Genomic DNA, 22,303 nt, shown 5'->3' on the forward strand with positions numbered 1-22,303 from the left:
ATAGAATGTGTATAAATCAGGTTATTTCATTAGAACCCCGGGGTGGAAATTTCCCAATGCTACCTCAAAGACAGCGAGTCACTCCACTTTAACAAACCAGTCAAACCTGACTCTTAGTTCTAGTACTGTATTGAACTGGAAAACTAAAAGGAGGACAAACAGTCAGGTTGAAATGGTTTATTAGTTAAGAAATATCAGCTTGTTACAAATGTGATGCAGCACTTTCCAATTGAATCATTCTAAACTCACAAAAGAAAATCGAAGCCAAATGTCTGAACCCCATTCTAAAATGCTCAAAACAAAACAGCATCTCCATAATAGTAGATTAGTCAAAATGCAGCAACAAAAGAGTTGGTTAGCGTGTGTGTTGTGTTACGCGTTACTAAACTGGCACTGGTTTCGTTTGATGACTCAGACATGTGCGTCCACTACTTCCTCTATTGGTAAATCAGCAGTGTATAAAAATATAAAAAGGGCATTAAAGACTTATCAAGCAATCCAGCTTCAGTCTAAACTACACAAAAATGCCATGGGAGTTACCCTCTTTATTTGAATAAGGCTTCAAAATGTCAGATATTTGAATGTGAGAGCTAAAATGACAGTTCAAAATGGAAAAAAATATTCAGAATCACTTTCCTAAAACAAGTCAACTCAAAGTTTTCCAGTACTGTCACCTATTCTGAACACACCAGTAAGTCCAAGGTAGTCTTGGTGACCAAAACAGTAGGTGTTTCTCTGTAAACCCTCAGAAAACAATACACAAAACTTTCCAAGAAACTCAATTGCACAAAAATGTATTAAAGATGTTGGCATTCTTAATACAAAAAATAAAAAAAAGCAATCTAAATATATACAGCACGAAAAATATCGTATGCAATATGCTAAGGCTTGATGTTGCTTTAGGCAACCCTCCAAAAATTATTCCCCTGTCCCTCCTGCTCACGTACAGAAAATCACAAAACACAATTAAAAGCACTAAGCATGTTAGTTTGAGACCCCCCCCCTAACAGCCCCTTAACCCCTGACCCTCAGACGGAAGAGGAGAGGGCCTCGGAGCAGTCGCTCCACTCGTCCGTCTCAGGGTCATACACCTCGAGCGTGTTCAGGAAGTTGTTTCCGTCGAAGCCGCCCACGGCGCAGATGACGTCACCCAGCGCAGCCACACCCGCATTGCTCCGTGCCACGGTCATGCTACCCAGCATCCTCCACGTGTTACGGACTGGGTCATACACCTCTACGCAGCGCAGTGCATGGGAGCCATCGAACCCACCAACCACTAAGAGCTTCCCTAGAGAGGGGAAGAGAAGGAGATGAGAGAGAGCAGAGAAAGAAAGAGCAAAGGGTCAGCACAAATCAGATTTTATCTGAGGAGTAATGATTTGGACATTTCTGCCAAATTCCAAGGTTGCAACCACAGAAACCTGCATTCCTACACCGAACTGATTACCCTATACATGGTAATCCTCTCGAGCCCGCCCCCGTTTAGAGCAGACCATAGAATTGGAATATTTCATTTCTATGGAGTAGTCTCTTACCATTGTAGACGGCCACCCCAGCGCCCCTGCGAGCTACGTTCATGGGGGCGATAAGGGTCCAAGTGTTATTCTCAGGGTTGTAGCGCTCCACTGTGTTCAGGCAGTTCCACGACTCAGCACCTCCAATCACGTACATGAAGCCATCCAGCTCACATACCGCAGCCTGGTGCCTCTCTAGGAGAACACAGAGAGTTAACACTGCACATTAGTCACTTTTCACAGAACTCAAAGCTGTTCCAGTTCTTCACGAATACAGTATATGCGATACAGCGAAATCTGAAAGTATTCAAACCCCTTCACTTTTTCCACATTTTATTACATTTCAACCATATTCTAAAATAGATTAAATAAATAATGGAGTGCTGTATGAGATGACCTGGCCGCCACAATCACCCGACCTCGACCCAATTGAGATGGTTTTGGATGAGTTGGACCACAGAGTGAAGGAAAAGCAGCCAACAAGAGCTCAGTATATGTGGGAACTCCTTCAAGACGGTTGGAAAAGCATTCCAGGTGAAGCTGGTTGAGAGAATGCCAAGAGTGTGCAAAGCTGTCATCAAGGCAAAGGGTGGTTACTTTGAAGAATCTAAAATATATTTTGATTTAACACTTTTAGACGTACTACATGATTCCATGTGTGTTATTTCATAGTTTTGCTGTCTTCACTATTATTCTATAATGCAGAAAAAAGTACAAATGAAGAAAAACCCTTGAATGAGTAGGTCTCAACTTTTGACTGGTACTGGAAGCATTCTGCCCCCTTCCCCTTTTCCACATTTTGTTACATTACATCCTTATTCTAAAATGGATGAAATACATTATTTCCCTCAGCAATCTACACAAAATACCCCACAATGACAAAGCAAAAACAGGTTTTTACAAATGTATTAGAAATAAAAAACAAATACTATATTTACACAAGTATTCAATCCCTTTGCTATGAGACTCGAAATTTAGCTCAGGTGCATATTGTTTCCACTGTTTCCACATGTGGTTGATTGGACATGATTTGGAAACACACACACTTGTCTATAGATCTATAAGGTCCCACAGTTGACAGTGCATGTCAGAGCAAAAACCAAGCCATGAGGTCTAATGATTTGTCTGTAGAGCTCCGAGACAGGATTGTGTCAAGGCATAGATCTGGGGAAGGGTATCAAAACATTTCTGCAGTATTGAAGGTCCAAGAACAGTGGCCTCCATCATTCTTAAATGGAAGACTCTTCCTAGAGATGGCCGCCCGGCCAAACCAAGCAAACAGGGGAGAAGGGCTTTGGTCAGGGAGGTGACCAAGAACCTGATGGTCACTCTGACAGAGCTACAGAGTTCCTCTGTGGAGATGGTTGTCCTTCTGGAAGAGTTTCCCATCTCTGCAGCACTTTACCATCAGGCTTTTATGGTTGAGTGGCCAGACGGAAGCCACTCCTCAGTAGAACATGGCGGTCCACTTGGAGTTTGCCAAAAGGCACCTATAGGACTCTCAAACCATAAGAAACAAGATTCTCTGGCCTGAATACCAAGCGTCACATCTGAAGAAAACCTGGCACCATCCCCAAGGTTAACCTCTAGCGTCGAGCAATCCTGTATCCGGGAGCGTAATCATAGCCTCAAGCTCATTACCATAACGCAACGTTTCCTATTCATGAAAATCGCAAATGAAATGAAATAAATATATTGAAACACAAGTTAGCCTTTTGTTAACAACACTGTCATCAAGATTTTCAAAATATGCTTTAACCAAAGCTACACAAGCATTTGTGTAAGAGTATAGCATAGCATTAAGCCTAGCATTCAGCAGGCAACATTTTCACAAAAACAAGAAAAGCATTCAAATAAAATCATTTACCTTTGAAGAACTTCGGATGTTTTCAATGACGAGACTCTCAGATAGCAAAATGTAAATTTTTTCCAAAAATATTATTTGTGTAAGAGAAATAGCTCCGTTTTGTTCATCACGTTTGGCTAAGAAAAAAAAAAAAAACGAAGTCACTGCAGTCACTTACAACGCCAAACTTTTTTCCAAATTAGCTCCATAATATCGACAGAAAAAGCAAACGTTTAGAATCAATCCTCAAGGTGTTTTTCACAATTCTATTAGATGAAAAATCATTCCTGGCAGTCGGTTTCTCATCAGAGCCAAACGGAAAAATACTGCAGCTGGAGATTACGCAATAATTGCGACGGAGGACACCAAGCGACCACCTGGTAAATGTAGTCTCTTATGGCCAATCTTCCAATGATATGCCTACAAATACGTCACAATGCTGCAGACACCTTGGGGAAAACGTGGAAAAGGTAAGCTGACTCCTAGCTCCTCCACAGCCATATAAGGAGTCATTGCCATGAGGCGGTTTCAAAAAATGCGGCACTTCCTGATTGGATTTTTATCTGGGTTTTTTTCTGTAACATCAGTTCTGTGGCACTCACAGACAATATCGTTGCCGTTTTGGAAACGTCTGTTTTCTTTCCAAAGCTGTCAATTATATGCATAGTCGAGCATCTTTTCGTGACAAAATATCTTGTTTAAAACGGGAACGTTTTTCATCCAAAAATTAAAAGAGCGCCCCCTATATCGAAGTTAAGCATGGTGGTGGCGGCAACATGCTGTGGGGATGTTTTTCAGCGGCAAGGAGACTAGTCAGGATCAAGCGAAAGATGAACGGAGCAAAGGACAAAGATCCTTGATAAAAACCTGCTCCAGAGCGCCCAGGACCTCAGACTGGGGCCAAGGTTAACTTCTTGGTGACAGGGGGTAGTATTTTCACGTCCGGATGAAATGCATGCCCAAATTCAACTGCCAGCTACTCATCCCCAGAAGATATGCATATTATTAGTAGATTTGGATAGAAAACACTGAAGTTTCTAAAACTGTTTGAATCATGTCGGAGTATAACAGAACTTATTTAGCAGGCGAAACCCAGAGGACAACCCATTCAGATTTCTTTTTGAGGTCACTCTTTTCAATGGGTTTCATTGGGACTCCAGATTTCTAAGGGACCTTCTTGCAGTTCCTATCGCTTCCACTGGATGTCAACAGCCTTTAGAAATTGGTTGAGGTTATTCCTTTGTGTAATGAAGAAGTACGGCCATCTTGAACGAGGGTCACTTGAAGTGTACTGTTAGATAGAGGCGCATGACCAGAAAGCATGCTTCAGTTTGTTTTCTTCCTGTATTGAACACAGATCAACCAGTCTTCAATTTCATCAATTATTTATGTTAAAAAATACCTAAAGTTGTATTACAAAAGTAGCTTGAAATGTTTTGGCAAAATTTACATGTAACTTTTGAGATATTTTGTAGTCACGTTGAGCAAGTTGGAACCGGTGGTTTTCTGGATCAAACGCGCCAAATAAATGGACATTTTGGATATATATCGATGGAATTAAATTGAACAAAGGGACCATTTGTGATGTTTATGGGACATATTGGAGTGCCAACAAAAGAAGCTCGTCAAAGGTAAGGCATGAATTTGTATTTGTGTCGTGCCTGCGGGGTTGAAATATGCTTTCTCTTTGTTTACTATGGTGCTATCCTCAGATAATAGCATTGTTTGCTTTCGCCGAAAAGCCTTTTTGAAATCTGACATGTTGGCTGGATTCACAACAAGTGTAACTTTAATTTGCTATCTTACATGTGTGATTTAATGAAAGTTTGATTTTTTATAGTAATTTATTTTAATTTGGCGCTCTGCATTTTCCCTGGCTTTTGGCCAGGTGGGACGCTAGCGTCCCACATATCCCAGAGAGGTTAATGTTCCAACAGGACCACGACCCTAAGCACACAGCAAAGACAGCGTAGGAGTGGCTTCTGGACAATTCTCAATGTCCTTGAGTGGCCCAGCCAGAGCACAGACTTGAACCCGATCGAACATCTCTGGAGAGACCTGAAAATAGCTGTAGGTGTAGGTGAAGGTGGTGAACCTCCCCAAATACAGGTGCGTCAAGCATCATACCCAAGAACACTTGAGGCTGTAATCGCTGCCAAAGATGCTTCAACAAAGTACTGAGTAAAGGGTCTGAACACTTGTGATATTTCAGTTTCATTTTTTATAAATTTGCAAAAATGTCTAAACCCATTTTTATTTTGTCATTATGGGGTATTGTGTGTAGATCGATGAGGGAAAAACCCCAATTTCATCCATTTCAGAATAAGGCTGTAATCTAACAAAATGTGGAAAAATTCAAGTGGTCTGAATACCTTCCCGAATGCACTGTACATAAGCACCATACTAAAGCATTCAGTCCTGTGACAGATCAAAGAAACCCTTTTTGGTATAATCTGGAACCCTTTTTGCTCAGTGTGCGTGTGATATTGGTACAGCATGTGTAGAGTACAATCGTATTTGAGCATTGAAGCTAAAACGTTTAATTTTGCTTTATACTTCAGCATTTGGGATTTGATATAAAATGTTTTATATTGAGGTGACAGTAAAGAATTTAGCCTTTTACGTGAGGGTATTTTAATACATATGTTTTACCGTTTAGAAATGAATGCACTTTATGCATCTAGTCCGCCCATTTTAAGGTGTCAAGTACTTTGACAAATGTACATCGTGTATTCAATTTAGTTAAAAGTTTAGTATTTGGTCCCATTTACCTAGCATGCAATGACTAAGGTTGTGACTCTTCAAACTTGTTGGGTTTATTTTTAGTTTGTTTTGGTTGAGTTTCGAATTATGTTGTGCCCAATGAATGGGAAATCATGTCATTTTTGAGTCACTTATTGTAAATAAGAACAGAATGTTTCTGAACACTTCTACATTAATGTGGAAAACCCCTCAAATAATGGTGACATTCTGTACTGTCGCCTCATAAAACATTTGATCTCAAATCAAATGCTGGAGTATAAAGCCAAATTCAAATAAATACGTAGGGAAGTGTATGTGTGGTATTGGTACGTACTGATGTTGAGTGGGGCACAGTTGTTCCAGGTCTTGGTCACAGGGTCAAAAGCATCACAGTTCTTCAGTCCTTTCTGCCCACAGGGGTCTGACCCTCCCACCACAAACAGCTTATTGTTCAACGAGCAGACACCTGCGTTGCAGCGATTGGTCCGGAGCTCTGCCACCTGAGCCCACGTGTCAGTGTGGGGATCGTAGGTCTCCCCACAGCTCAGCTCGTCTGAGTGACCGTTGGAGCCACCCATCACATACAGCTGACCCTAAGAGATCAGAGGAGACAAAGAGGCAGGTTTAAGTCAGAAAACTATTGATCAGTCAGGGTCAGACAGGCACCTGTCAATCATAGGAAATGCGGGTTCAAAGGACAGGGGTGTGTTGTACCATGAGCACAGCCATCTGGAAGCGAGCCCTGGCAGTCCGCATGGGAGCAGTAAAGGTCCAGAGGTCCTCTTTGGGGTCGTAACACTCCACAGTCCTCAGGCACTCCTCCCGGTTATACCCTCCTGGAGGGAACATACACAGAAGATACAAGGTCAGGAAAAGGTTGATTTGGACAATCTAAGATTTGAGACCTGTCAGTGCCAGTCTCCAGATAGAGAGGCCCATTGGTTGGTTAACCCTGCATACCTGCAGCGATGAGCCTGCCGTGCAGGATGGCAGTGCCCAGGCCAGAGCGGGCGTAGTGCATGGAGGTCAGCGGGTGTTCCTCCAGCTCCTCAGACTGAGCCTCAAAGCTCAGGCTCTTCATCAGACATGGTGTGGCAGAGGGAGAACTCTGGGGAGAGTTGCGGCCATGCAGGAAGATCACACACAACACCCCGTCCAGTATGGCCAGACACAGGTAGGTGTTGTCTGGAAGAGAGATGGAGAAGGAGGGAGGGAGGTGATGTATGAGCGGAGGTGATGTTAATAACTAAATAAAAAGAAAATGTTATTATCTTAAACATTAGGCTATTCATACACATTATTATGCTATACACCCACTCCTTGACATCGAAGGCTTCAAACATTCTTCGACACATTCACTTACTGGTGGTCTTCTCGGAAGCAATGTACTTCCACTCTCTCCTGCAGGGTTTGTGTGTGTTGGAGGCCAAGCCGGAGGGTGAAGAGCTGCCGGAGGGTGAAGAGCTGCCGGAGGTGGAGGAGCTCGGCTGTCTCTGGGTGTTGCTGTTCTCACGGGGGGGCTTCTTCTGCAAGAGCAGAAAGCAGCTACAGAAGCCCAGCCAGAGGCAACAGCCACATCATCCCACCACTGCCTAATACACCAGCTGGCTGCAGAGCGCACTCCACAATCTGGCCTGAAAATGGACTAAACCTGGGTTTAAACCTGCATAGAAATACATCCAAGCACATTCTTTTAGCAGTGCCAGTCCCCCTGAAATGTTTCAAACCAGCCTACAACAAATTTTAAACCATCTGAACAAGCTGAAAGACAGCACAGACAATGGGAGGACTTTTACAAATGCAGAAGCAGCTACATACTGAGACAACACACACAAAAAGGTAGTAATCACGACCCAACCGCCAAAAGACTGATCTGAGAACCAGTCTAATATGCAACATGAGCTAAGCAAGCAGGTCTGTAGTATCACCAGGTTCTACAAACTAATTGTTTGCCTTGTTGCCAGGCTACATAAGGTGGGATAAAAGCCAAGTTGGGCCAAGCGACACTCGAGTAGGCCCAGGAAAGGTCCAGGTAGGGGTGGGCTGTGTACCTGAACTAACTGCATGTGGTCCTCCTCCGCACCAACCCCAAACAGCCCATGTTCCTCAATGATGAGTGCGCCATCGAGCAGCTTGTGGTCGGCTGAGTAGTACAACGTTTGCACCTGCAAGACACACAGCGACATCACCCATGTGGCAGGCTGTCTCCATGGCAACACAGCAGCATCCCGGGCAACAAGAAAGTGAGGGAGGAAGGAGGACAGTGAGGGAGGAAGGCTGATCTGTTGTCACTGGTAGGAGCCAATGCTTCTTTATCAACATAGACACACAGAACGAACAGAGGTGGTTACAGGACATGTAGGTGTCCACACAAAATCAGCAGTTTCTGCTTCTGTGCTGCCCTCTCTCCATAAGATCTAAAAAAGGAGGAGTCTGGGTTTGGTAAATACGCAACATTTGGAAAGGTCTTCAGTCCGCATGACCTCACAGGCTGCTTGGAAACCAGAAACCACGCTCCTGGCTGAAGTCGGTCATTATAATTATAATAGGAAAACGTTTTTAAAAAAGGCACTGCAGTTTCCTGATGTAAAAGCATGAGGTATGCTTTCATACAGCAGGTGAAGGCAAAGCTTCAACATACATTGACGTTTCATACAAGTAGTCATAAAATAAAAAACTAAAAAAGTTGTTTTCAATCAAAGTTAGTATAACAAAAATCTGTTCAAATAAGTGATTGGATTATGATGTGGGCATTGAGAAGGTGTGTGGAATATGCTTGAGCAGAGAAGCATTTCAAAAGTTGGTTTAAATGGCCGTCATTCTGCTCTTGCCCACGTTAAAGGACAAAGCTCTTAAAATGTACTGTGCAATCACTGATTTGGATAAATATAGTTCATATTAAATGCGGTTCCAAAATAAGGAGTTAGATCAGTGAATTATGAGGGGTGTATCGAGTCTCAGGGGGGTGGGGTGGTTGGGGTAATCATGGTTATGTGCTAAGCAGATGTACTGTTCAGTGGATATGGGTTTCTTTGAGTACTCTACTGCATGTAATTTTGTATATCCGGATGATCAATCCGGCTGTAGAGAGAGGGAGGTGCTTCTCTCCTCCCTCTTTTTCTCTCCCCGTTTCTCGCTCTGACTCATTACCCTGGTGGCTCAGTCTTGGCTCTTCAGTCGTCTCCTGCTGCTGTTAATAAACCTGGAGGACAGAGAAATCAACGGGGAGGAACAGTCATTAGAACTGGAGCGCACACTGACACACGCACAATTAATGCGCACACACACTCCTGCTCAGAAAGAGAAGGGCATCGGTGAGACAGAACAGAGTCAAAGACCTGCTCACTGACTTTGTTTCAATGCGAAAGAGACCAAAAGTCAATACTGTGGGTGGAACCAACTGATCACTAAAACATAAATATCAAAGAGCGAACAGCCACACGGCTGTGTCTCTGCTCACCTCTAGTTTGCAGTATGGCCAGGTACACTGTACTGCATAACTTAACACTTAAAAAAAGAATGAAAAAACAAACAGTCCTAACAGTGTGTGAAATGACATCATGCCACGTTGAGTTGTGAACAGTGCCTTAACTTGTTAGAGGAAAGCGCAGAAAGGAGGGGAGGGATGCATATGGGGAGGATGAGTGCAAGCTAGTCTCCAGCTACGGTACTGACCTCCTCCATCAGTCTATCCAGTTGGTCTCCATTCTCCCACAGTCTGCGCTGGACCCAGTTAAGCACCTTGGAGTAGAGCTTGCCATTGCTGGGCAGGCTCAAGCTGTCTTCCAGCATTACTTCTAACTGTAGAGACAGATAAGAGGAGACCAGTCAGAAGAGGTGCTAGGATCAACCATGGCTAGGGTCAAATCATAAATCACAAGACACTGATTCCTTATTGAACCATCATAGCCTAGCCAGGGTTATGATGCGTTCTACCTTAACTGGAGACAAAGAAGACTATTCAATCAAAACCAGTAACTGGTGAATTCTGTAGTACAAAAGTAATAATGCAACGAAGTGTATTTGAAGGCCATAAATAACCAGTTGGGTCACATTTTGCGCTACACGTGCAACACAGAATTTCTAAACTAGCCCACAATATCTGCTGTGTAGATCGAGCAGTCATTTGAAAGAGTAAGAACATTTCAGTGGGACAACTCAAAAGGCGAAATCCATTAAAGCCAAGAAAATGGAATTCATTGTCCTTGACATTCCACCGTTCTCTGTCGTGGGTGATGTTGGCTTTCGCCGACTGGTTGAGCACCGGTACACAATACCAAGTGCGCTATTTTTCCCCAGATGTTGCCCTACCGGAGTTACACAGTAATAGCGTCACGAGATACATGCTATGGAATGCAATTTGGGTCTTTGCGTGTCAAAGATACAGTAGCACTGTCAAAGCATTTCAAAACAGTCTGCAAACAAGCAAACACTGGCCACGAACGATGTGTTTACAATACCGCATTAGTAATAAAGCATCATTTGTTCGACCGCAACTTCAGGGGTAGCTAGCTTTAGCTTGGTTCCTAGTTAGCACCAATATAACCAGCCTGAAAACAATGACCAGTAGAAACTGCAATCATTTTCATTATTCTTAGCAATGATTTAGGAATCCTAGTAAGTATTAACTAGGTTTCCACTTGATGTTTGCCTACTGAAATTGAACTTAAGTTCATGAAAATGAATAGCTAGTCAGCAACTTAACTCTGTTGCCCAAAGCTAACTTTATAAGCAGCTAGCTAGCTTAATCTGGCTAATGAGGCTTAACCGGACCGGGTTGTGAAGATCGCCACATTAAGGATTAGCCACAATAGTGGAATTTGCAGTTTGCCATCAAAATAACGTCATTGACAGTGATGCAAATGAATACAAATTGTAGAATCATTCCATACATTTATTTTGAAGGCTAACCACAAAGTCCCTATTGTGGTTAATCCTTATTGTGGCTAGCTTCACATAGATGGGTCCAACCACCATTAATAAAATAAGAACTGTCTTGTAAATTAGGGTTATTTTAGATGACACCTAGCTATATAGTTAGCTAGCTAACTAACTATAGCTACTGAAACAGATGTTATTTTGATTTTAGGGGAAGAACTACAATAATTACATTGTTTGCACTGTAGGTGCACAAGTCAACTTTACCAGCATCATAGCATACGTATCGATGAATTGTTGTGACATATGAAATGAGTGAGTGTAAAAACTACGTAAAAAATGAATGAAAGCGTTAAATTATTTGACGTGCAGTCATATTCAGGCCCTGATTGGTCAAATCGTGTTATCTTGCATGCATCTTTTTTTGACACGCGAAGACCCAAACGGCATTCCATAGAAATCCTGGTTGAGAATGAAACATCTGAAGAATGAAACAGCAAGTAAGTGAAATAGGTTTTGATTATGTTTTACTGGCAATTTATTTTACCTTTATTTAACTAGGCGAAAGAACAAATTCTTATTTTCAATGTCGGCCTAGGAACAGTGGGTTAACTGCCTTGTTCAGGGGGAGTAAATGGCAACAAAATAACCCTTTGTGTGTGTAACCTTAACTTACTTGCCTAGTTAAATTTAAGAACAATTATTTACAATGACGGCCTGGGCGATGCTGGGCCAATTGTGCACCGCCCTATGGGACTCCCAATCACGGCCGGATGTGATACAGCCTTGATTTGAACCAGGGACTGTAGTGACGCCTCTTGCACTACGATACAGTGCCTTTGACCACTACGTCCGTGTTCGTGTTAACTATTTAACTGTACTCGAACGCTTTAACTACTTGTTGACTGGGGTGCAGTATTGAGTAGCTTGGATGAATAAGATACTCAGCCATAAAAGCTAGAATAAGCATATAATTAGTATGTTTTGATAGAAAACACTGAAGTTTCTAAAACTGTTTGAATTGTCTGTGAGTATAACAGAAATCATATGGCAGGAGAAAACCTGAGAAAAAAATCCAACCAGGAAGTGGGAAATCTGAGGTTGGTAGTTTTTCAACTAATTTCCTATTGAAGATATTCCTAACGCTATTCCTAAGGCTTCCACTAGATGTCAACAGTCTTTAGAACATCGTTTGATGCTTCTGCTGTGAAGTGGGGCCGAATGAGAGGGGATTGAGCCAGGTGTCTGGCAGATTGCTATGAGCTCGTGAAGGAATTCTCCGGTTGGAACATCATTGAAGATTTATGTTAAAAACACCCTAAAGATTGATTCTATACTTAGTTTGACATGGTTCTACGACCTGTAATATAACTTTTTGGACTTTGTCTGACCTTGCACGCGTGTTTCGATTTGTTTACCAAACGCTCTAAGGAAGGTATTTGGACAAAGTTAATAATTTATCGTGGAACCGGGATTCCTGGGAGTGCATTCTGATGAAGATGATCAAAGGTAAGTTAATATTTATAATGCTATTTCTGACTAATGTTGACTACACAACATGGTGGATATCTCTTTGGCTGTTTTGGTCTGAGCGCCATACTTTCAAAAGTTGGTTTAAATGGCCGTCATTCTGCTCTTGCCCACGTTAAAGGACAAAGCTCTTAAAATGTACTGTGCAATCACTGATTTGGATAAATATAGTTCATATTAAATGCGGTTCCAAAATAAGGGGTTAGATCAGTGAATTATGAGGGGTGTATCGAGTCTCAGGAGGGTGGGGTGGTTGGGGTAATCATGGTTATGTGCTAAGCAGATGTACTGTTCAGTGGATATGGGTTTCTTTGAGTACTCTACTGCATGTAATTTTGTATATCCGGATGATCAACTCTTTTATTGCATGGTGTGCTTTTTCCGTAAAGTGTTTTTGAAATCTGACACCACGGTTGCATTAACCTCTTGAGTGTAGGGGGCAGTATTTTGCTGAAAAATGTACCCAAATGAAACTGCCTATTTCTCAGGCCCAGAATATGCATATAATTATCAGATTAGGATAGAAAACACTAAAGTTCCCAAAACTGTCAAAATATTGTCTTTGAGTATAACAGAACTGATATTGCAGGCGAAAACCTGAGGAAAATCCAACCAGGAAGTGCCGTTTTTCCTGAAACCTCTGTTCCATTGCATGCCTTCCCTCCATTTAAAGAGATATCAACCAGATTCCTTTTCCTATGGCTTCAGTCTTTAGACATTTTTCAGAATAAAAGCCTGAAACTGAGCAAGAAAGATCACATCGCGTCAGTGGATGGCTGGGTGCCAGCAGAGTTTTGCATGCACGAGCAGCTTGGAGCAGACATTCTCTCAGTCCTATTGAAAAAGCTACGGTCCGGTTGAAATATTATCGATTATTTATTGTCAAAACAACCTGGGGATTGATTATAAAAACACTTTGACATGTTTCTACGAACTTTACGGATAGTATTTGGAATTTGTCTGCCCTGTCATGACCGCTCGAGCCTGTGGATTTCTGAACATATACCTCCATTTGGTTGGCGCGTTATTTTGGATTTAAAAAGAAACTTAATGGAACAAAAGGAACATTTGTGTAACTAAGTCTCGTGAGTTCAAACATCCGAAGATCAAAGGTAAGCGATTCATTAAATTGCTTTTCTGACTTCCGTGACATACAGTGCCTTGCGAAAGTATTCGGCCCCCTTGAACTTTGCGACCTTTTCCCACATTTCAGGCTTCAAACATAAAGATATAAAACTGTATTTTTTTGTAAAGAATCAACAACAAGTGGGACACAATCATGAAGTGGAACGACATTTATTGGAGTTTTCAAACTTTTTGAACAAATCAAAAACGGAAAAATTGGGCGTGCAAAATTATTCAGCCCCTTTACTTTCAGTGCAGCAAACTCTCTCCAGAAGTTCAGTGAGGATCTCTGAATGATCCAATGTTGACCTAAATGACTAATGATGATAAATACAATCCACCTGTGTGTGATCAAGTCTCCGTATAAATGCACCTGCACTGTGATAGTCTCAGAGGTCCGTTAAAAGCGCAGAGAGCATCATGAAGAACAAGGAACACACCAGGCAGGTCCGAGATACTGTTGCGAAGAAGTTTAAAGCCGGATTTGGATACAAAAAGATTTCCCAAGCTTTAAACATCCCAAGGAGCACTGTGCAAGCGATAATATTGAAATGGAAGGAGTATCAGACCACTGCAAATCTACCAAGACCTGGCCGTCCCTCTAAACTTTCAGCTCATACAAGGAGAAGACTGATCAGAGATGCAGCCAAGAGGCCCATGATCACTCTGGATGAACTGCAGAGATCTACTGCTGAGTTGGGAGACTCTGTCCATAGGACAACAATCAGTCGTATATTGCACAAATCTGGCCTTTATGGAAGAGTGGCAAGAAGAAAGCCATTTCTTAAAGATATCCATAAAAAGTGTTGTTTAAAGTTTGCCACAAGCCACCTGGGAGACACACCAAACATGTGGAAGAAGGTGCTCTGGTCAGATGAAACCAAAATTGAACTTTTTGGTAACAATGCAAGACGTTATGTTTGGCGTAAAAGCAACACAGCTCATCACCCTGAACACACCATCCCCACTGTCAAACATGGTGGTGGAAGCATCATGGTTTGGGCCTGCTTTTCTTCAGCAGGGACAGGGAAGATGGTTAAAATTGATGGGAAGATGGATGGAGCCAAATACAGGACCATTCTGGAAGAAAACCTGATGGAGTCTGCAAAAGACCTGAGACTGGGACGGAGATTTGTCTTCCAACAAGACAATGATCCAAAACATAAAGCAAAATCTACAATGGAATGGTTCAAAAATAAACATATCCAGGTGTTAGAATGGCCAAGTCAAAGTCCAGACCTGAATCCAATCGAGAATCTGTGGAAAGAACTGAAAACTGCGGTTCACAAATGCTCTCCATCCAACCTCACTGAGCTCGAGCTGTTTTGCAAGGAGGAATGGGAAAAAATGTCAGTCTCTCGATGTGCAAAACTGATAGACATACCCCAAGCGACTTACAGCTGTAATCGCAGCAAAAGGTGGCGCTACAAAGTATTAACTTAAAGGGGCTGAATAATTTTGCACGCCCAATTTTTCAGTTTTTGATTTGTTAAAAAAGTTAGAAATATCCAATAAATGTCGTTCCACTTCATGATTGTGTCCCACTTGTTGTTGATTCTTCCCAAAAAAATACAGTTTTATATCTTTATGTTTGAAGCCTGAAATGTGGCAAAAGGTCGCAAAGTTCAAGGGGGCCGAATACTTTCGCAAGGCACTGTATCTACTTTGCTGCTAGCTCTTTGTAATGTTTTGTCTGCTGAGAGAGATGTCTTAACATAAACGCTTGGATAGCTTTCGCCGAAAAGCTTTTTTGAAATCTGAAGCACCATGTGATTAACAACAAGCTACGCTGTGTTTTGATATATTGCACTTGTGATTTTATGAAAATGTAATATTTTTACTAATTTAATTTGAATTTGGCGCTCTGCAATTCAGCGGATGTTGAGAAAATGATCCCGCTAACGGGATGGGTGCGCCAAGTTATGGAGAAGTTTATCTAAAGTTCCATGTATAATAGTTGTATCTTTTATCAATGTTTATTATGAGTATTTCTGTGAATTGATGTGGCTCTCTGCAAAATCACCTCATGTTTTGGAACTACTGAACATAACACGCCAATGTAAAATGAGATTATTGGATATAAATATGCACTTCAGCGAACAAAACATGTATTGTGTAACATGAAGTCCTATGACTCATCTGATGAAGATCAAAGGTTAGTGATTAATTTTACCTATATATTTCTGCTTTTTGTGACGCCACTCTTTGGCTGGAAAAATGGCTGTGTTTTTCTGTGACTTGGTGGTGACCTAACAATCGTTTGTGGTGCTTTCGCTGTAAAGCCTTTTTGAAATCACACTGTGGCTGGATTAACGAGAATTATCATTAAAATGGTATAACATACTTGTATGCTTGAGGAATTTTAATTATGAGATTTGTTGTTTTGAATTTGGCGCCCTGCACTTTCACTGGCTGTTGGGGGTGGGACGCTACAGTCCCGATTATCCCAGAGAGGTTAAAGGCCATAACATGTTTTTATATCGGTGTCGTTTAAATAATTTTTTACAAGGAAAATATCGGATATCGGCCAAAAATGTCATAATGACAACCCGAAAAATCGTGTTTAACTGCACTGCCCCATTAAGGTTGCAGTAGAACATTGCTCAGGGAAGGCTTACTTTGAGGCGGGGGAGTTTGAAGAAGTCCTCCTGCTCAGAGACCTCCAGCAGGTGTTCTTGGATGTAGATGTCGATCTTGGAGAGCATGCGACCGTCTCCCATGCAGCTGGAAAAGTTACGAAAGGAGATGGCACTATGGGATTCTATCTTCGACAGCAGGTAGTTGCCACAGATCTGACCAATCAGAGAGGAGAGAAGTTTAAACATCTTAACATTGGGACTGCATTTAAACATACAGTATTGCATATCAGTAGTTGAAAAAAAGAGTAAGATCCTACCTGCTTTACTCGTTCCATCTTTAGCCTTTTGGCTGCAGTGTAGACATCCTTAACCAACTCCTTGTCTGCCTTCAACCTGCAAGACAGAACCATTAGTTAGTCAGACAGACAAACACAGACAGGAGTTGTACGCATGCCTGATAGGTGATGAGCATAGTCAAAAAGAAAGCCGAGCAGAGAGCGGTGAAGGGTCCAGGAAATATTTTTTTTTAAATATTTTTTTAAATTGTACTTCTAAATCCCTTATTTATTATTATTTATATAACTCTAATATATACATGTTTTCATAATATATTTTCCTGTGCCTCCTAGGGCCACTGAAACGCTCAGTCTGATGGTGTGGGTGTTAGGAAACAAAATGTAATATGAAATTACACAGCTGGAATGGCTAATAGGATGGTCTAGAGCCCACCCCCTTACTGCTTTAAAAAACAAAAAAAAACAACGGTACATGGTATTCGACCTGTCAGTTGGAGCTAGATTTGCACCCTGAAAGTAGCAAACTTTCACACGTCTGTAGGCTACTTTCTTAAAAACAAAAAGGCATACATAATGCATCTAAATTTGCTTTATTGTTGTTGTACTGTTTTCAATAGGGAAACAGAAGATTCAGGACCAGAACAGCCTGTTTGCATTGTGGCCCATCTTGGCCTATTCCTTGTTTGCCGTCTATTTATTGCAGAATACCACGATTATATACAGGGCCGACTATAGGCTGAGTCGCAGAGGCCAAACACAGTAAGTAATACTTATTTTAACTTGCTGTGTTACGCTTCAGAGGCAATGGCCCATGGTATAATCTACAGTATAACCACAAAGTCCATTTCATCATTTTGAGAAAATATCAGTGTCTATAACATTTCAAATGTTAAACACTGGAATTCTGCTGTTAAAGGTAAATAAAGAAACCAGACTGCAATGAAGTTATTCTTCATGCATTCTCCTCAGTTATTTACATCAAATACTAAACAGATTCAGATATTCAGTTCTTTATTGTCAACAGTTCTCAATTGTCAAGTGCGCCATTGTGATATGGACAAGTTATTTTATTTACACACATACACCTTGTAAACAAGGTTATAATGAAAGTCAAAATTATGGCATGTAAGTATCTTTTCAAGTTATTGTTTTACAACTAAAAGCTCTGGAAGTTACAACTCATTCAGTCAAAATTATTTATATTCTGATCCTTACCAAAATAAGGACATCCAGGCCAAAGGAGGTGGTAAAAAAAAAAACACTTACTTGCCCACCACGTAGTGGTAAAAGTTGAAGGACATCTAACAAAGCCTAGGACTCATTACACAATGCATGTCTTAGAAGATGTACTCACTGGGCAGCGTAGGCATAGTTTAGGGGTCAGAGGGTAGAGGTCATGGCACTTACTGGGCAGTGTAGGCGTAGTTAAGCAGGATCTCCACAGCCTCTGGGTCAAGGTCATCGAAGGTGACGTGGGACACTCCGTGAGGTTCGATATCGCTGTTGAAGATCTCAAACAGGTAGGGGCTACAGCAGGCCAGCACGGCACGGTGAGCCATCAACTCATGACCACACACCTACACAGAGGAGATAGATCAGAGGTCAGGGCTAAAACCAGAGAGACCATTCTTCAGAGGTGCAATTTGGTTGAGGTTATTCATTTGTGCAACGAAGAAGCAGCACATCCTGGAACAACGTTACACTATTGAGAGTTGCGCAAGACGTAAAAAGGAGCATGGTTTGTTTACTTCCTGTATTGAACACAGATAGCCCCATCTACAATTTGATCGATTATTAACATTTAAAAATACCTGAAGTTGTATTACAACAGTAGTTTGAAATATTTTGGCAAAGTTTATAGGCAATTTCTGAAATGTTTTGTAGTTGCGTTTTTTGCCAGCTGTTTTTTTCTGGATCAAATAAATAGACATTTGGATATATATGGACGGAATTAATCGAACAAAAGGACCAATTATGATGTTTATTGGGACATATTGGAGTGCCAACAAAAGAAGCTCGTCAAAGGTAATGCATGTTTTATATTTTATTTCACCGTTGTGTGTAGCGCCTGCAGGGTTGAAATATGCTACTCTCTTTGTTGATATTGTGCTATCAGATAATAGCTTCTTATGCTTTCGCCGAAAAGCTTTTTAAAATCTGACATGTTGGCTGAATTCACAACGAGTGTAGCTTTAAATTGAGTATCTTACGTGTGATTTAATGAAAGTTGGATTTTTATATTATTTTAAATTTGCCGCGTTGCATTTTCCCAGATTTTTTTCCCCAAGTGGGACACAACCATCCCCTATACCATAAGAAGTTAACAAGTTCATCTTTAAGCCGATGTATAAAACTTGTATTTTTATGAATGTTTATTATGACCATTTCTGTATTTTGAATTTGGCGCACTGCAATTTCACCAGATGTTGTCGAGGTGGGTCGCGAGCGGAACGCCTGCGCCAAAAAGGTTAAGGTATTTCAAGGCACATCAACTTTATGCCGTTGGAGAGAGCTGCATGGCACAGACAAAAGATTAACGCAGATTCAGTTGCTAGGGATGAAAGATTAGCCAGAAGAAAAGCAAGGTATTGTTTTCATGGTTTCATGCTACTGTCAGCAACAGAATAGGAAATAAAGCTGGGTGGATAACACTTAAAAAAGGCCATAATATAGTTTAAAATGATAATATTCAGTATTCATATAACAAGTAAATATGAATTGCATGATTACATCGGATAACAAAGCTACTGTCATTCAGCATAATGGGTGACATGAAACTTTTGCTGTGCCGTAGGACAAAAGCGTGATACTAAAGGATAGATTTCATACATGAACTGCCTGTTAAATGTTTCTTGGCCACATAAAAAGCAATGACCTTGACCTATAAAGCTAATACTTAATGTTCTTATTTAATATATCTTTTTATTAAAACAATAACATTAAAAGTATGTTCTGTGTTGTACTGAAGGATATGCGTTTTTATTACAAAGGTTACTAGAGGGTGAATAGGTGAAATCAAATATTACAAATAGATTATGTTAAGATATTGCTGTACTGTCGGAACTAGAAGCACAAGCATTTCGCTACGCTCGCAATAACATATTCTAACCATGTGTATGTGACCAATAAAATGTGATTTTCCTTCTGGCCACTGCCATAAAGGCCTGATTGGTTGAGTGCTGCAGAGATGGTTGTCTTTCTAGAAGGCCCTCCCATCTCCACTGAGGAATTCTAGAGCTCTGTCAGAGTGACCATCAGGTTCTTGGTCAACTCCCTGATGAAGGCCCTTCTCCCCAGATTGCTCAGGTTGGCCGGGCGGCCAGTTCTACAAAGAGTCTTAGTGGATCCAAACTTCTTCCATTTAAGATTGATGGCGGCCATTGTGTTCTTGGGGACCTTCAATGCTGTAGACATTTTTTGGTACCCTTCATCGGAGCGCTACGGACAATTCCTTCGACCTCATGGCTTGGTTTTTGCTCTGACATGGTGTCAACTGTGGGACCTTATATAGAAAAGGTGTGCCTTTCCCACTCATGTCCAATCAAATTAATTTACCACAGGTGGACTCTAAATCAAGTTGTAGAAACATCAAGGATGATCAATGGAAACAGGACGCACCTAAGCTCAATTGAGTCTCATAGCAAAGGGTCTGAATACTTATATAAATAAAGGTTGTTTAAAAAAAACTATTTTGCAAACATTTCTAAAAACCCGTTTTCGCATTGTGTAGATTATTTTCTTCAATGTTTTTATCCATTTTAGAATAAGGCTGTACTGTAACAAAATATGGAAAAGGGACTGAATAGTTTCAGTACCAATCAAAAGTTGACACCTACTCATTTAAGGTTTTTTTTTTGGTACTATTTCCTACATTGTAGAATAAGTCATCAAAACTTAGCCTAAAAGTGTTAAATCAAAATATATTTTAGATTCTTCAAAGTAACCACCCATTGCCTTGATGACAGCTTTGCACACTCTTGGCATTCTCTGAACCAGCTTCACCTGGAATGCTTTTCCAACAGTCTCGAAGGAGTTCCCACATATACTGAGCACTTGTTGGCTGCTTTTCCTTCACTGCGGTCAAACTCATCCCAAACCATCTCAATTGGGTTGAGGTCAGGTGAATGTGGAGGCCAGGTCATCTGATGCAGCACTCAATAATTTTCCTTGGTCAAATAGCACTTACACAGCCTGGAGGTGTGTTTTGGGTCGTCCTGTTGAAAAACAAATGATATCCGATCTGGTTTGTGCTTAGTGGGACTGGCGTATCGCTGCAGAATGCAGGGGTAGCCATGCTGGTTAAGTGTGCCTTGAATTCTAAATAATATCACTGACAGTGTCACCAAAAAAGCAGAACCACACCTCCTCCCCCATGCTTCACCGTGGGAACCACACATGCAGATATCATCCATTCACCTACTTTGCATCTCAAAGACAGCGGTTGGAACCAAAAATCTCAAATTTGGACACATCAGAACATGTGTTTTTGTTATTTTTAGTCCCATCCTTCAGCTCCATTCAACCCCTCCCATCCATCTCTGAACACCATCCAGTTGATTTCTATTTGCCATATATTTTTCAACAGTGCCCTTTCACAAATGTTCTGAACCTTTCTATTCTCATAGTTCAAGACTCAGTAATGGTGTCATTTCCCAAAAGATGGACCCGAGGGGGGGGGGGGGGGGGGGGGTCAAGAGCGAAAGAGAAATATAAATAAAAAACACGTACCTGCAGTCTCACGTCACAGAACTGTCCACTCTTTCTCAGGGCATTCATCTTGGCTACGGTGGAATCCAAGAGACTCTCATCTTCAAAGAGCAGATAATCATTGGGAATCATCTCACTGTTAAATGTTGGGGGCTGAGCCTGACCAGCGAGGGATGGAGGGGAGAAAGGGGGAACATGAAAAAGAGAAAAAAAGTATCTAAATTTCTATCCCCATATGACTGACTACATGTCAACCATCAGTCCCACACAGAGTAGAGTGGCATGATGCTGGCATCGTTCATAAAAGCTTGTTTGATTAATTCATGATCACAATGACTTGGATTAGGCACATGTGCATTATGCGTGTGTAATCCGCCCCTTGCATTAATAATAATAATAAAACATACCTAATACAGGATTATGTAACTCCAGGGACTGCTACTGGTGTCCGTAGAGGGCAGGGACCGATGGAAGAGAAGGCAGGAAAAGTAGACCGAGACCACAAGGGAACCCAAGTCTTATTAACCAGTGGAGGAGGAAGGGGGCTGTCAGAAGTAATGCCAGTTGACCAAAGGGATGTGAGCCGGGGGTAGGGGGGCAGCCGCACCGGTGCAAACTGTCAGGCTTGAAGCGACTGTAATCAAGTCCTCAGGATCCCGTTGGCTATAGAGTCAAACTTTTTCTGTGTTGGTCGTGCATTATAACCTGGGAGGAGAGAGGAGAAAGTTTGTCACAACTAAATTACACCAAACTGCAGTGAGATCAATAGATAGAAGCACATGCTCAGAACAAGGTCTGAATTTAACCCATGTCTTTAAACTAAGCTACTTCATGGCATCTCCAGCAGGCAAGCAGAGTGACTGCTGCAGTCAAGTAGCACACTGACAGTCCAGTCACTAAAATAGTCTCTCAGTAGCATTAACCCCCACCCTCCCATTTTCCACTCCTTCAGTGTCCCTCTCTAAAGTCTTAAGAACAGGCCCTCTGATCCCTGCCCCCTCCACACCGGCTACCCAGCCCAGACACTTCCGCTGAATCCGGCTCAAACTCGTCCTCGGCAAAGCACATCCACTAGGACTATCCCTC

At 41.6% G+C, this 22,303-nt stretch overlaps 1 protein-coding gene across 1 annotated transcript in view; it reads right to left on the reverse strand.

Annotated features, from left to right (window-relative positions):
* Positions 1–162: 162 nt before the first annotated feature.
* Positions 163–22,303, reverse strand: part of LOC139406824 (influenza virus NS1A-binding protein homolog A-like) — a 32,932-nt gene continuing 10,791 nt past the window's right edge. Inside the window, exons 2-14 of the mRNA XM_071149886.1 lie at positions 21,625–21,922; positions 21,239–21,376; positions 17,918–18,087; positions 16,532–16,607; positions 16,254–16,427; positions 9,778–9,903; positions 8,154–8,267; positions 7,466–7,628; positions 7,063–7,287; positions 6,817–6,938; positions 6,437–6,695; positions 1,536–1,709; positions 163–1,288 (exon numbers count right to left, since the gene is read on the reverse strand). Of these exons, the coding sequence (XP_071005987.1) occupies positions 1,029–1,288; positions 1,536–1,709; positions 6,437–6,695; positions 6,817–6,938; positions 7,063–7,287; positions 7,466–7,628; positions 8,154–8,267; positions 9,778–9,903; positions 16,254–16,427; positions 16,532–16,607; positions 17,918–18,087; positions 21,239–21,349 (1,974 nt within the window). The 5' untranslated portion in view covers positions 21,350–21,376; positions 21,625–21,922 and the 3' untranslated portion in view covers positions 163–1,028. The remainder of the gene's footprint in view (positions 1,289–1,535; positions 1,710–6,436; positions 6,696–6,816; positions 6,939–7,062; positions 7,288–7,465; positions 7,629–8,153; positions 8,268–9,777; positions 9,904–16,253; positions 16,428–16,531; positions 16,608–17,917; positions 18,088–21,238; positions 21,377–21,624; positions 21,923–22,303) is intronic.

This window comes from Oncorhynchus clarkii, chromosome 4 (assembly GCF_045791955.1).
Source record: "Oncorhynchus clarkii lewisi isolate Uvic-CL-2024 chromosome 4, UVic_Ocla_1.0, whole genome shotgun sequence".
Taxonomy (NCBI): Eukaryota; Metazoa; Chordata; class Actinopteri; order Salmoniformes; family Salmonidae; genus Oncorhynchus; species Oncorhynchus clarkii.